General features: G+C 42.6%; 1 protein-coding gene across 1 annotated transcript in view; it reads right to left on the reverse strand.

Moving 5' to 3' along the window:
- ATP8B4 (ATPase phospholipid transporting 8B4 (putative)) overlaps positions 1 to 15,405 on the reverse strand; it is a 272,810-nt gene that overhangs the window by 90,987 nt on the left and 166,418 nt on the right. Inside the window, exons 11-13 of the mRNA XM_075530752.1 lie at positions 15,183 to 15,341; positions 7,830 to 7,918; positions 4,565 to 4,761 (exon numbers count right to left, since the gene is read on the reverse strand). Coding sequence (XP_075386867.1) covers positions 4,565 to 4,761; positions 7,830 to 7,918; positions 15,183 to 15,341 — 445 coding nt within the window. The remainder of the gene's footprint in view (positions 1 to 4,564; positions 4,762 to 7,829; positions 7,919 to 15,182; positions 15,342 to 15,405) is intronic.

Genomic DNA, 15,405 nt, shown 5'->3' on the forward strand with positions numbered 1-15,405 from the left:
ACAACTAACGAGTCACAAAGATAAAACTAGAATGGAGGCATGTGGTAGACCTGGCCTTAGGCTGACAGGATACAGGTAACTGAGCAGATCACCTAAAGTGTTCCTTCACCTGAACGTCTGGCATCAGCCTGGAGGCTCAAAGCCAAATGAACAAAACAGAATTTGGTTCCTCCATGTTGCCGCAAGAGCCGATAGACACATTCTAAGCGTATTCTGACTCGCAGAGGTAGGGTGTCCTTTTGTTTGAGAAAGGAGGATTTAGGAGCGCCGCAAGGGAACAGTTACCCCTTGGGCTAAAAAGTGCCAAATGTTCAGAATTAGCCATCCGGACCCTTCATGTTCTCTGCCTGAACATCCTAGGAGTACGACTTTATGTCCCATTTCGTAGCAATTTGAAAATGAGATTCTCTTGCTTTAGGAAAAAAAAGAAAGAAGAGGGGAAACTTGAAAGTAAATTCTTTGGAAGTGCCACAGCTGAATTTCTTAAGATAATGTGTTAGCTAAACAACAATAACAACAGTAGCGGGGTGTGCTTTAAGAAGCCCTGGTGCCCTGTGGGTTCGACTCTGGGCTGCTAACCACAAGGTCAGTGATTCAAATCCACCAGATGAGGTGGGCTGCTCCCCTCCAGAGTTCCAGTCTTGGGTCCCCTGACAAGGTCATCATGGGTGTGAATGGCTTTGACTTTGGTGGGTGTGTTTTAACCCTGCAGATGAGCAAATCAACAGCAGAGAAATACTGTCCCACAGTCAACATTGTTTGGCTCACCTGCTATTAGTAAAGTCCGAGTCACTTGGGGGAATGCTTGCTTCGGCAGCATGTGTACTAGAATAACTTGGGGACACCTATCCTCAAGGGACAGATTGCACGAATTTATTCTTCATATTTGTTCAACGGCCCCCTAGAAACTTTTGTGGAATGTCTTCATGCATCGGAGCAGAAATACCTGGGAATGTTTTATTCCCTCCGTCTCAGTCTTACAGCCTGAGCAACTGGTATTCCCTGGGATGCTTTTTCCTTCGAGTTAAGATTAGAATTATTACTTTTATTTTGTGAGAGGAAAGCTCCCATTTATCTTTATCAGAGGCATGTCTTGCTCCGACCTTGACATCTTTGCAGGGTCATAAATCGCACTGGGGTACAGAGGTAACCCCCTTGTGCCAAATGTCAGGAAGCCCGAGGTTCGCTGTTGGGTCCGCACTGACTGGTGCCATGATCTGGAGCAAATCACCTCCTCAGTCATTACACAAGCTGGGTTAGAGGTACCTCAAAAGTTGTTGGGAGACAGGACTGAGGTAAGTTGTGTGAAGATCTTTTACAATCAAAAGGTAAACCAAAGCCCAAACCCACGGCCATGGAGTTGACGCCAACTCACGGCAACCAAAGTGCTACAACAGTCGAGCTGTTCCACCAGAAGTTCTTGGCAAACCGCCTGCTCTCTGCTGCTACCCCCAGTGTGGACAGTTCAAGCCCACCCAGCAATTTCCCAGGACAGCAGCCCGGCAATCTGCTTTCACTGACATGACAACCAAGAAAGCCTGATGGCGCTGTTCTACTTTGTAAGTGTGGGATCGCCATCAGTCTGCGTAGACTCAATAACCAGAAGGTGTGTTGGTGTGTTTTCATCTTCAGACAGAAGTAGATCGACAAACCTTTCTCTTGGGGCACCGCTGGAGAGGCTAGAGCGGCCAGTGTTTATGTGTGTAGCCAAACTCAAACCACTGAGCAAATTCACTTAAAGATACAAAGTCAAATGCATAAGCAAAGGACAGAAGACAAGACTTCCTACTCCCATAAAGAGTTTCAGTTACAGCTACACTCATGGGGGCAGCTCTGAGCAGCCCCTGGGGCTTTTTTATTTTTTATTTATTTATTATCGTTTTATTATGGGCTCATACAACTCTTATCACAATCCATACAGACATCAATTGTGTAAGGGACGTTTGTACATTCATTGCCCTCATCATTCTCAAAACATTTGCTGTCCACCTAAGCCCCTGGCATCAGCTCCTCATTTTCCACTCCCTCCCTACTCCCCTCTCCCTCATGACCCCTTGATAATTTATAAATTATTATTTTGTCATATCTTGCCCTGTCTGACATCTCCCTTCACCCATTTTGCTGTTGTCTGTTCCCCAGGAAGGAGGTTAGATGTAGATCCTTGTCATCTGTTCCCCCTTTCCCACCCACCCTCCCCCCTGGGTCTTTATAAGTCAGCATTGGCTCCATGGTAGTGAGTGTGGTCTTGTCTTCAACCAAGCCCACTGCCGTAGAGTCCGTTCTAACTCACAACAATCCCCTGCTGACAAGGAGGATGGGGTGGACAGTTCTGACCTCCATGGGTTTCCAGGGCTGTGAATCTTCAAGGAAGCTGACTACCACGGCCTTCTCCCACAGAGCAGCCCGTGGGTTCACACCACTGACAATTCCGTTAGCCCCGGCGCAATTAACCACCGTGCTACCACTTACAGAGAAGGTGATGCTATTTTGGAGCAGAAAGAAATTCAGAAATCAATTATTTTAATCCCCTAATTTTACATGCACATCGTTGTACAGGCAAGCATATGGCACAGAGAAGCTAAGTGCTTTCTCCAAGGGCACACAGCTAGTAGGGAGTCTCAAGACCAGAACCTGAATTTGCCCTTTTTAATTGATCTGCTTTCGATCACTCCAGGAGACACATTAGAGGGAGAAAGAATGCTCCTCTGGGGATCTAGCCTGTTTCTAAGTAGAAGAAGGAGAAGGAGGAGGCAGCGGCGGCGGAGGAGGAGGAGGAGGAGGAGGCAGAGGAGGAGGAGGAGGAGGAAAACCATTTGTCAAACTATACTATGAAAACTGCCAATGCATTTCAATGAAAGTGTATACAGAATATACTCCTTCCATGAAGACATACTAAATTGCGCATGTGCAGATGGTAAGCCAGTCTGTGCACTTATTATTCATTTAAGACATAAAAGGGACGCTTGAAAAGCTGACTGCTTTTCTGGCAAAGAGTAGGATTTACCACCAACTATATAATTGGATACAAGCATGAGAGGGCCTTGGCATCAAAGATGAGCCAGTAGGATACAGTTTAACTAGAGCCCGCTCTGACCACAGCTCCAGAAGGCCCAAAGCAATTTGTGGTGTTGTGGCCACATGCCACCACTTCAAGTCAATTTCCCACAACTTGACATTTCAGTTTCCTGACCACTCTCCAAAACAAGGCTAGATGGTATGCATTAAACTGCCCTTGCTTCATCCTAGCCAGGATTTTGGAAAGAGAGAAAAAAGAAGCTCATAAAAATTAGTGAGGATTTAGAGCTGGTAACTTTGTGCATTGTTAAAATCCTGGTGAAGGGGAGTGTCACACAACCAAGTCCCATCTTGGCCCCAGTGTCTTTTGGACTGTCTGCCTCCGTGTGGGTGAGATTAGGCATCCGACTAGCTAAGAGCAGATTCTAGGCTCAACTGATCAAACTTATAAAAGTTATCAAACATACACAGAGAGAGAGAGAGAGAGAGAGAGAGAGAGAGAGAGAGAGAGAGAGAGAGAGAGAGAGAGAGAAGTTTAGCTCTAGCTTGTTGAACTAGATGTAGACATGACAGATGAACTTGCAAAGTAGGAGTGAAGAGCCAGGCTTCTACTTGCTAAGCAATGGCCAATATCACCCACTATATTTTCATTCCTTTGGGTACTCGTTTGTAAGTCACCATAATAATAGGGGGAAATGTATATCCATTAAAGTATCACAGTGTGCCAGGCATACTTCTACGAGTTGTGCATATGTTCAATTATTTGGTCTTCATACAATTCTTGAAAGTAGAACTATTACTACCTCCACATCAAAAAGTGAGAGAACAGGGGCACTGGGAAGTGAGGTGATTTGCCCAAGGCTAGGGAGCTAGGAAGCCTAACAATGAGAACTTGGATCCAGGTATCTGGTGTGAGACTAGTGTCAGGATGGCATGGTGTCAGTAGATCTCTCTAAATGTTTTTTTCTTTCTTTGTTTTTTTGGTTTTTTTTAAATCCAGCATCAACCCAATTCTAATTAACCAGGTTGCATGAGATCATATTGGGAGTCCACAAAGTTCAAAGAAAAACATCCCTAACAAAGCCAATTGAATCAAGAACAAACTAAAATGTACGTATTGTCGTCTGAAAAGATTAACGCTAACAGGAGCCCAGGTGGCACTGTGGTTCAAGCGCCTGACTGCTAACCAAAAAAATTCAGGGTTCAAACCCGCCAGTCCCTCTGCAGGAGAAAGATATGGCAGTTGGTTTTATAAAACTGGCAGCCGCCTTCGAAACCTCCTGGGGCTGATCTACTCCATCGGAACAGGGTCACTGTGAGCTGGAATCGATTGACAGCAGCGGAGCTTGTTTTGTGTTTTTAAAAGTTAAACAGATTAAACCGCTTAGTTGCCTCATTTGTAACAGATGTAGCAGGTCACGAGGAGTCACAGCAAGACTTCTATCTCACTGCTGTAATTGGGGGAAAAAATGGGGTGAGAGGACAAGGTTCTCTGAAGCAAAGGCCTTTGAATACATTGGCCTCCCTGCAATGTGAACTGTCATCTTACCTCACGTATAAAGAGATGGGTACAACGGTGTTGAGAATGATGATGTAGGACCAGAACGTTAAGAATCCTGAGAACACAGCATTCTTCTTTCGTTCATTCCGAAAGAGGAAAGTTCTGAACTGGTCCCCAACTTGGTGCTCCCAGATCGAATTTCCTATTGCAAGAATAATTCCCAAGCATACCAGAAACCCAAAAATCTGAAATGAGAAGAGAGGTCTGGTTAAGGTTGACTTGAACCCCAAACTAGTCATATCCTCATGAGCTGACGCCACCTCGAGCTCTGAGAAATCATCTGATGAACAAGCAAGCCCAGGCAGAACTCTTCCAACTTACCATTCGTCATACTAGTAAAACTGGACATGTTATGTCAGGGAAACGCTTCCCCTACATCCTGTCCATACATTGTTCTCATTGGATTCTCCCATCGAAACAATCCTTAGCCTTCCACACTTCGCAGATGAAAAAGGAAGCAAATGAGACGGAAGCCCAGAAACTCAAAGGAGCCTTGATAAGACAAGTAAGGAGCACTGGTGGTGGTGCTAACCACAGGTCATGGGTTCAAGCTCCCCATCAAGAGAAACTGAGACTGGCTGTTCTCGTACTGGTTCAGTCTCAGAAACCCTCCACAGGAGTCGCTATGAGGACCAATTATCTTGATGGCGGTAGGTTTTATGTTGGCAGTGGTTTGGCTTTGCTTTGGTCTTGGTGGATGAGTGGGTGCGAGCATCTTGTGATTGGCTGCTAACGCAAGCCTGCAGAGAATCTCTGCAAGAAGGAAGACCTCGCCAACTCCGCAGCCCATGGGTCACCAGCCTGAGCTGAGGGTCACCTCAGCCACAGCTGCCAACACAACAACAAAACGACACAGCTTGTCGATGGCCACAAACCAAAGTCACCTCGCCTCTGTGATGGGTGATAAATGCATATATTTAAACATTCTGCAAAATAAAAGAAAACGAGTTTCATTCCCACTTAGGCACTCAGGTTAAAACAAAAAGTTGCTGAAGTGCCTTCGAAAGTATGGGGGATGCATTATATAATCACTCAAGTCATAAGCGCAAAAGGAAGAAAACAGAAATGATTCAAGAACTCACATAGGCAGATTCCAGCTATAGAGCGGGAAACACAAGCCTTCCTTGTGGGGAACAAGAGGGTTCATGAAAACACGCTGTGGTATGCACTTGGCTTTTGAATTTTTTTTTCAAATACAGGAAAAAGTGGGAAGGGACCTGAAGTTTGTCAGTGAACTCTGACAGTCTTTTCCAAGTTCAAGGTCTCAGATGAACATGGTAAGGCCTGAGTTGGAGAAGGTGTGATGGGAACTCGTGCCTTGCTGATGAGGGAGGAAGACGTTTCCTCCTATTTCATTTTTTGCTTCAAGAAAGCATATGTTCATCACTGAATGCTGCATTGTTATAAGATCTGCAAGAGCCCACCAATACAATGCTTTTTATAAAAGAAAGCTTACGAAGAACTTCCGGGACTGCTTTCTATTTTAGTATCTCATGGACAATATAGACACATATAAATGCAAAGTTGGGGTGGGTGGGGGGACTATTTTGCACAATAATAGAAAACCCTATGACAAAGAAAAGTAAAATGGTGAATCCCAAAAGTTTCCCCAATTTTGTTCCTGTATCACCATATCCTCTTTTCTCATAAATGGACGACACTAGAAATTCTCTGAACTGAAGAATTACTTTAAGACATTCTCACTGCCACTGAGTCGATGCTGACCCACAGCGACCCCCTGTGGGTTTCTGAGACTGTCACTGCTTATGAAAGCAGAAAGCCCGGTCTTTCTCCTGCAGAGCTGCTGGTGGTTTTGAACTGCTGACCATGAGGATCGTAACTCAACACATAACCACTACACCACCAAGGCTCTGTTAATCCATGACCATCAAGTTGATTCCAGTTCATAGTGAGCCTACACATCAAAGTGGAACAGCTCTTACGAGGTTTCCAAGGTTGTAAACCTTTCCAGAATCAAGTACTTCTTCCTCCTGTAGAGGTGCTGATCTCATGGTTCACAGCCAGATCCTCAGCCACTTCATCACCAGGTCACCTTTACTTGACAGTGAATGCTCCCATGTCACAATGGACTCTGCTTCCCACTCCCCAAACACTCGTTCTATTTCCCAATCTGAAAAGCGAGAACAGTCCCTGCTGCACAGCCAGCAATCTACTCTGAGGCAGAAAATGACACGACCCTCATGAAAGCCCCAGAAATTCAAATTGGGAATCCTAGAGGGGAGACACGGGTTCTGTATAGACATAGCCCTCTAGTCCTTAGGACTTTGCCCCAAGGAGAGAGTGTGGCTGGAGCCATGCAGGTGCCTCAGGTCTGAGGGCACTCTTGAGAGTTAATCACAACCCGGCCAACACTTTGTGCCCAAGAAGTTTTCATTTTCTTTCTTCTTTATTCAGAGTTCAACTATTATGTTGTCCATCAAGTACGCTGAGCACAGATTCTTTATGGTTGTGCGTCTGTGATGAGGCTGATTGGGAAATGTATCCGTCATTAGCCTCATGTTTCAGTCCTCATCTTTAAGCTAAAAATCTAATTAAGGAAGCAGAACAATATTCCACAAAGAAACATCACAATCAAATCAGCTATGTGAGGTTACATAGGACGATGACAGAAGGATCGGATAGTCGAGAAAACCATTTAGATGATTCAGAGGTATGAGAGAACCGTAGGCTAAGAAGGTTTAGACACCTTCATGAAAAAGGAAAATTGTCGACTTGGGTCTCAAAGAACTCATAGCAGAACTGGCCATATAAATTGCAGGTGCAAAATTTAAAGGTGGAGTCCCATGTTTATAAATAGTTAATCATTTCTAGACCATGACAACAGATCCTTAAAATAAGCATGGGACCCCGTGTAACTGCATACTCATGAAACCAGCCCTATTAATAAACTACACAGAGAGGACTTGAGCAGAGGTAAGGCAACAGAAGATCAACAATCTCAAAATCTCCATTTCATTTTTTTAGAGTCTAATTTTTGGAACATGGAGAATCTCTATAAGCATGAAAATGACCATAAACATCAATCTACTTCTAACGAGAAATGTTTCCAAGGTTGAGAAATCTTCCAAAGCTAACAAGTAAATGCATTATACCTGTGCCCCACGTGAAAACCCCCAAAATACAAATTTCTCGTGGAGAAGGGAATTTCTAAGATGCTTCCTAGCAAAATATAAGAAATGTATTCAGATAAGAATGGCTAATGATATTATCTATATGTGTCATGGTAACTTACCCACAGCACGAGAGTATTCATCAGTCTGTCAATGCTTGTCCTTTTAAATTTAGTTTTACCACTGTTCTGCATTAGTTTAGTGTCAGGACCTGCATACAAAAGGTAAATAACAAATTTGAAACAAATAAAACATGTGTTATTATTATATATATTATGTCATCTAGTATGTTATGTATATTATATATTAGACTGGATATTCTATTCTATTATATATTACATTATGCAGAATATGTAACATGATTCATAATATATCTTATTCATAGTACATTAAAGATGATATATAATATGCAAGGTGCCACTAACTTAAGCGTTCACCTGCTAACTGAAAAGTTTGCAGTTTGAACACAGACAGAAGCTCTGTGGGAAAATCACCTGCCAATCTGCTCCATAAGATAACAGTCAAGAAAACCCAATGACCTCACACTTAATTTTAACCTCAATCCAAGAACAATTAGTTTTTATGACATGACCCTACTCAGTGCTTGCCCTCATGAAGAGATGCTTACTCCCCTGAAGATATAGGTACAATAGCAAAGTGGGGTGAAGAAAGCCAAAGGTGCCAGGCTATCAGAAAGAATAGTGTCTGGTACCTCAAAGGCTGTCTTAAAACAAACACCCATCTAAGAGAGATGTCCATTTCCATTCAGTCCACAGATAAGAAACACACCAGTCTATGTGATCCAAGGATTATAAATAATAAAATCTAAATCTGGAGGAGGGAATGGTATTAGAGCTGAAATTGTGAACACTTAGATTGCAGAATCCATTTGTAAGGCCCAAAATCCATTGGCAGGGTCTTCCATTGATTAAGCTTCAGATGAATTCCCTCCGACCACAGTGGAGGCATGTGAATAGCCTTGTTATCAGACGAAGAACATTGTAAAGTGCATTATGGAAGATGTAGTTAAGTTAAAATGTAATACTTTATCATTTGATCTCCCTTTTGGCCCATTTTAAAGTCATTTCAGATTTTAATATTGTCTGCTTGCTCTCTGATTGAGGTTTTTCTATGTTTTGTGCAGTGTTGCTGAGTTTTATTTTGTTTTGTTTATATGCTTCTTGTTTGAATTTTGCATAATTTTCTTTCTATGAAATCCCAGATAGGTAAATCTACAGACAGTAACTGAGTTAATAAATAGCTAGGGGTATGGTAGGAGAGGGTAGGGGGAATCAGGAACTAACAACATGCGTAAGAAAGAATGTGTTCTGAAATTGATTGTGGTAATGACTGCACAACTCTTCTTAATATGATTGAACAAGGAAATCATATGATATTTAAAGCATATGCCAATAAAACTATTTTTGAAAAAGAAATCTCTATAAGGCCATTCTAACCTGACACACGGAGTCACGGTGAGTCGGCATTGACTCAATGGCAACAAGAACATAAAAAATAAAAGTAAAGTCAATACTTGTCTTAAATCTTATATTAGATTATTTCAGGTAAATATAATAGATTATCTCATGAAAGAGTTAATGATTACTGGTTTAAGGAATTTTAGAAACATTATTAACTGAGTTAGAAGTATTTCATAGGGAGGAGATGAGCCAGAAAGGGTGCAGTGTAGCAACGATGAAACATACAACTTTCCTCTAGTTCTTTAATACTTCCTCTCCCCACTATCATGATCCCAATTCTACCTTACAATCCAGCTAGACCAGAGCATGTACACTGGTACAGATAGAAACTGGGAACACAGGGAATCCAGGACAGATGAATCTCTCAGGACCAGTGGTGAGAGTGGCAATACTGGGAGGGTGGAGGGAGGGGGAGGGTAGAAGGGGGAACCATCACAAGGATCTACATATAACCCCTCCCTGGAGGACAGACAACAGAAAAGTGGGTGAAGGATAATGTTGGACAGTGTAAGAAACGACAAAATAATAATTTATAAATTATCAAGGGTTCGTGAGGGAGCAGGGGCAGGGAGGGAAGGAAAAAATGAGGAGCTGGTACCAAGGGCTCAAGTAAAATGAAAATGTTTTGAGAATGATGATGGTAAGAAATGTACAAATGTGCTTGACACAATGGATGGATGTATGGATTGTGATAAGAGTTGTTTGAGCCCCCAATAAAATGATTTTTTAAAAGAAATGAAAAGAAAAAGATGATGACAACATATGTAATACTGACTAGCTAAAAAAAACAAAAAGAAGTTAAATATTAGGTAATTTAATAAAGGAGAATAGTAGACTAGATTGGAAAGGACATTCCTGTGGACAGAGACAGTGTTTCATAGAAACAATTCAATTAAAATTATAGCTGGCTTCCTAATATTTCCTCTCCACATTTTCTTCCAATGACTGTAAATCCAGAGAGCCATTTAAAATAGAAGGAATAGGGAGATGAGAGAGACAGACAGAGAGAGAGAGAGAGAGAGAGAGAGAGAGAGAGAGAGAGAGAGAGAGAGAGAGAGAGAGAGAGAGAGAGAGAGAGAGAAAGGAGGCACACATGAAATTAAATGCCATTTGGGAAGTTGGGGCAGAATGGGCACATTCTTCAAAGAGCTTTCTTGAAAGACAAATTGAAGTAAAGTCTGGGGTCTCATAACAATTCACTGGGTTGTAAATTGTACCCAAGTGTCCTATATTCAGTCGCTTGCTATGCAAAGGAGACCACCTACGCATTCCCAGAATCATTTATTAAAATCCTATGAACATTGAGAGTGGAAATATTTCTTTTATGGTAAAGATCAAAAAGTGCAAATAAAATGTATGATTGCTAAAACGTGAAATATTGGCAGGCCAATTTTGTGGTAGAATTTAATAGTTTTTATTTTTTTTAATTTAATGTTTCTGAGGCACAGAAACACACAAAGACTACAAAACAAAATGCTCCATAGGTTTGTAAGGATTCGTTTTAATGTATCCGCAGAAAAGGAGTCCTGGTAGTGTAGTGGGTTAAGCACTGAGCTAGATCAGCAGATCAAACCCACCAGAGTCATGAATGTGGCCGGGGGAGGCAGCACGCGAACTGATTGTGGTGATGTATATGCAACGCATTTTAAAAGAGATTTAATCATGGAAGTAGATGACATGTGAATGCTATATCAAGAAAACGCCCTTAAATAAAGAATGAAAGAAATCAAACATGACCAACGGTTACCACGGGTGGAGAAAGAATGGTTGCTTCAGGGACGTTGAGTTTATATTAACGGTGGTGGAATAATTTGGAAAAAGATCTCAATGATGGTCTTACAGCAGAAAGAGGATAAACAATGGCACTGAATTATACCTGTAGAAGTTGTGGAACTGGAGAAAGTTTTGCCGAGTACATTTTTGCCGCCATTAGAAAAACAATAATTACATAAATAACCATGAGGACAAGGATGAAGAAAATATTCTAGCATTAAATGTAGTGAGGATTGTACAACTCTTCTTGATCTGACTGAATTATTGAATTGTATGGCGTGGAAGAAGCGCTAACAAAACTGTTAAAAACATTCAAACACAAAAACAACACCAGGGATCCACAGCAGAGAGGACGCTTTCTACTCCCATGGAGAGTTATCGTCTCGGAAGCCCACGGGGGACTCATACCTTGACCCACAGGGTTGCTATGAATAGAAATTGACTTGATGGCAGTGAGGTTTTTTTTTAATCCACAGATATTGATATACCTTTTTCCCCCCTCACAGTCAAGGTGTGTGAAGGCATTTTCAATACCCATCTCCCACGCAATACTTAACCTAGTTTCTGGGCCAACAGGAATATATCTAGAAGTATCATCAATATCCTATCTGCCTTCCTGACCAGCTTTTGACACTGCTAACTATTGCGTCTTGATTAAGCACATGCTTCCCTTAGCTCCATGGTTCCCTCCTACTTTCTCATAGATTTTTCCCTACCATCCAGCATACTCACCTTCTCTACAGGGTCTTTCAATACTGGAATTTCTTAAGTCTTAGACATGCTGTTGTTGTTGTTGACATTGAGTCAGTCCCAGCTCATAACGATCCTGTGTACAACACAATGATACACTGCCAGGTATTGTATCATGCTCACAATTGTTATTTTTGACCCATAGTTGCAGCCACTGTGCCAATCCATCTCATCCAGGGACTTCCTCTTTTTTCACTGCCCCTCCACTGAACTAAGCACGATGTCCTTTTCCAGGGGCTGATGTCTCTTGACTACATGGCCAATGTTCATGCCATCCTTGCCTAGCATTCTGACTGTACTTGTTCTGACCCAGGTTTGTTTGTTCTGTTGGTAATGTGGTGTACTTTCAGTACTCTGGAGTGCCATGATTCAAATTCGTCGATTCTTCTTCAGTCTTCTTTATTCAATGTCCAACTTTCACATGCATATGAGACCACTGAAAATACCATGGCCCGCGCCAGGCACATCTTAGTCCCCAAAGTTACAACCTTGCTCTTCAGCTCTTTAAAGAGATCTTGTGCAGCAAATGTGCCCAATGCAAAGCATCATTTGATTTCTTGACTGTCACTTCTTTGAGCATTGATTGCGGATCCAAGCAAGACAAAATTCTTGACAAGTTCAACCTTTTCTCTGTTCATTAGGATCCTACCTATTGGTTTAGTTTTGTGGGTTTTGGCTTTCTTTGCATTGAGCCATAATCCATACTGAAGGCTGTAATTCTTGATCTCCATTATGTCTCAGGCATATGTCATCTCATCTTCTACTCAATCTACTTTCCCTAGGCAATCTCATCTAAGACTAGAGCTTCAATGATTTTTGATAGGCCAAATATGTATATCTAATTAGGACTGTACCCCCCTTAAACTCAAAACCAGTATATTTAAAGCCATATGTTTAATTGCATGGATGATATCTTCACCCGGATTTCTCTAAGGCCCCTCAAATGGCCATGTCCATATTCCAGCTCAGGATAATCCTCTAGGGTTCGTTATCCCCCAAAATGACACCACTCTCTATACAGCTGTAAAGATTCTGAAAAATCTGACAACTCTCATAATTACCTTAAAATCCTGTCAGTTCAACTTTCTAAATAGCTTCTGAATTTCCTCTCTCCATCTCCGTGACTCTCCCAATCCCAATCCAAAGTCCTATCATCTACAAAGTGCAGTAAAGGTCTAATCGCCTGGCCTTCCTGAATCCACTCTATGCCCCACCTTAAGCACTATGTGTCCTTCTTTACCACCACCACCATGAGGACCTGCTGCCCATTTATAAACATTATCAACGCTGTAGGCAAAACCAACCCTTTCAATTTAGCATATACACTTGCCCCTGTATACAAACTTGCAATGGCTTTAGGGAAACAATGTGGATCTTGCCTGGTCCAGTCCCTGCCCATCTCTTCAGTCACGTGGCCATGTCTATCCCCATACTTCTCATGCACCAGACTGGCCTTAAGTTTTTGCTTGTTTTGAGTTTTTTTAACCTCACCTTCTTCATTCCTTCCACAGGGCCTTTGCCCATGACACGCCCTATGGCTGACTTCCCTACACTCTTCACTTGGCTGACACTTGCTCCTCCTGCCATCCTTGACTCTGGTTTCATCAGGAAAGTATCCCTTAAATTCTAAGTCTAAGTCTGCTTCCTTCTTGTAGACTCTGGTGAGTTCATGTTCTTATTCTTCAGAGAATTCTTCACTAACTATCTCAGCTTGTGATTACACATCCATTGCTACAATTATCTAAGTGTAATGTCTCGCTTCCCTACCAGACTGAAATCTATATGATTAAAGGGAGTATATTTTGCTTATATTCTTAATCACCAATAAGTAAAGGACATAATTTCTGGTACATAGTAAAACCAAACTCACTGCCATCGAGTCAAGTTGACATACAGGAACCCTATAGGACAAGGTGTAACTGCTCCTTTCCAAGTCTTTGCAAGAGTAGAAAGGCTCTTCTTTTTCCTGGTTTCAAACCTTTGAGCTTGTGGTTAGCGGTCCCACACATAAGCCACAATGCCACTAGGTCTGTAGGCACTCAGTTACTACATTTTTAGCAAAGTCATTAATTTCTTGAGCATTTATTGTGTTTTAGGACCTAACAGTTAGGCAATATGTGTGTGTGTTTTATATTATAACCACAATAGCTGACCTAGCCTGGCGGGGTACTGATTAAGTAATTGTAAACAAAACCCTACAAATGCAAACAAAAGGTTGGGCTACAGCCCACTCTTGGGTGAGGGGGCCTCTAGGGCTGCGTTGACAGGGAGCAGAGCAAAAGAGCACTTCCCAGGTGGTACCATCCGGAAGTCTTGGCGGAAGTGGGAAAGTAAGGAGAGGTTTGTGTATAAGTCTATCTCCTTTGTTCTTTTTGCAGGAAACGTATGGAGATGTAAACAAATCGTCACAGGTGTGTTTCTCTGACTAAAAAATGAAAGTATTTGATGAGAGACTCGTGAATTTAGAACCACCCACCCCTGGAGAAAACCTCATACTCCGCCTCATTTCTAGGGATTTCCAAAGTCCTTACAATGGCAAAGCCCCAAGCAGCAAGAGCCTTGCAAACACCCACAGCTGAGAGCATTTAGGAGGGATTGGGAGGCCTTGCCTAGGTTTGGACCACTTCTGGGTCTTTAATGAACATTTTGTTGTTGTTAGGGAAAGTCAGTTAAGAAAAACATTCCAATTTTGATTGCACATAGAGTCAGCCGGCCCCAAACACATCTTAATTTGGTGTCACAATAAACAGGATTTTAAAAATCAAGGACTGGCCATCGAAGCCATGAGTACAATTTCAGCCCTTTTACGAAATGGGGCTACTGTACGCTTCTGCAGCCGGAGAGTGCCACCTGGGGCCCACAGAGATAAATTAGAGATAAGAAAGGAGGCAGGCACAGGCTAACAAGCACCTCCCTCCCCTTCTCCCCACCAGGGCCAGGCAAACTCTTTCCAGGATGCACTGTCCTGGAAGAAGCTGCAGGGGCTCCCCGAAGACTTTCCTAAAAGACCTGCGTGTCCTTTTGCAGACCCCAAAATCGAGAGTAGAGAAGGAGAGGGGTTTCCTTTGATATACTTTTTCCATTTTAAAGGCAGGTTGATTGATAGAAGGAGCCTCCAAAAAGTTACTGGGAAAGAATGGAATTAAAAGATCGTGGGATTCTTTTACCCCATGAATCTTTTGAAGCCCACTCAGGGAGCATTTGGATGGAGCTAGCAGAAGAGCAATCAAGCTGTAGGTATCGACTGCCCACTGCTTCTGGAAGGATCGATCATGCTTATCCATAGACTGCTCATGATGTCAGTGCTTCACGATGCCCTCTCCCTGGTCCCCACACTCGGAAGTCCAGTACCTCTGTGGAATCAATGCAGTGCGTTCATCCCGGTGCAGAAAGGTGGGCGCTGTGTTGATGGGTACCTTGGGAAGAGTCCACATACAGCCCACCCCCCCCCCCCGGGCATTATAGTCATACCTGCAAAAATAACCATTCCAAAACACCAGCTGGTGTTTCTCAGGACACAGCCTCTCAGGATTATCTTCTCGTTGTTGAGGGAGTACTTGTTGTCTTTCCAAGAGAGGACGCCTGTGAATTTATCTAACTTGTTGTTAGGTGCCTCGCAAACAACAGTCCCTGGAAAGCAAGAAACATGTCTTTTTAAAACTCAACCGAAACCCTCTTCAGAGGCCTGCAGCGC

This window comes from Tenrec ecaudatus, chromosome 14, assembly GCF_050624435.1.
Source record: "Tenrec ecaudatus isolate mTenEca1 chromosome 14, mTenEca1.hap1, whole genome shotgun sequence".
Taxonomy (NCBI): domain Eukaryota; kingdom Metazoa; phylum Chordata; class Mammalia; order Afrosoricida; family Tenrecidae; genus Tenrec; species Tenrec ecaudatus.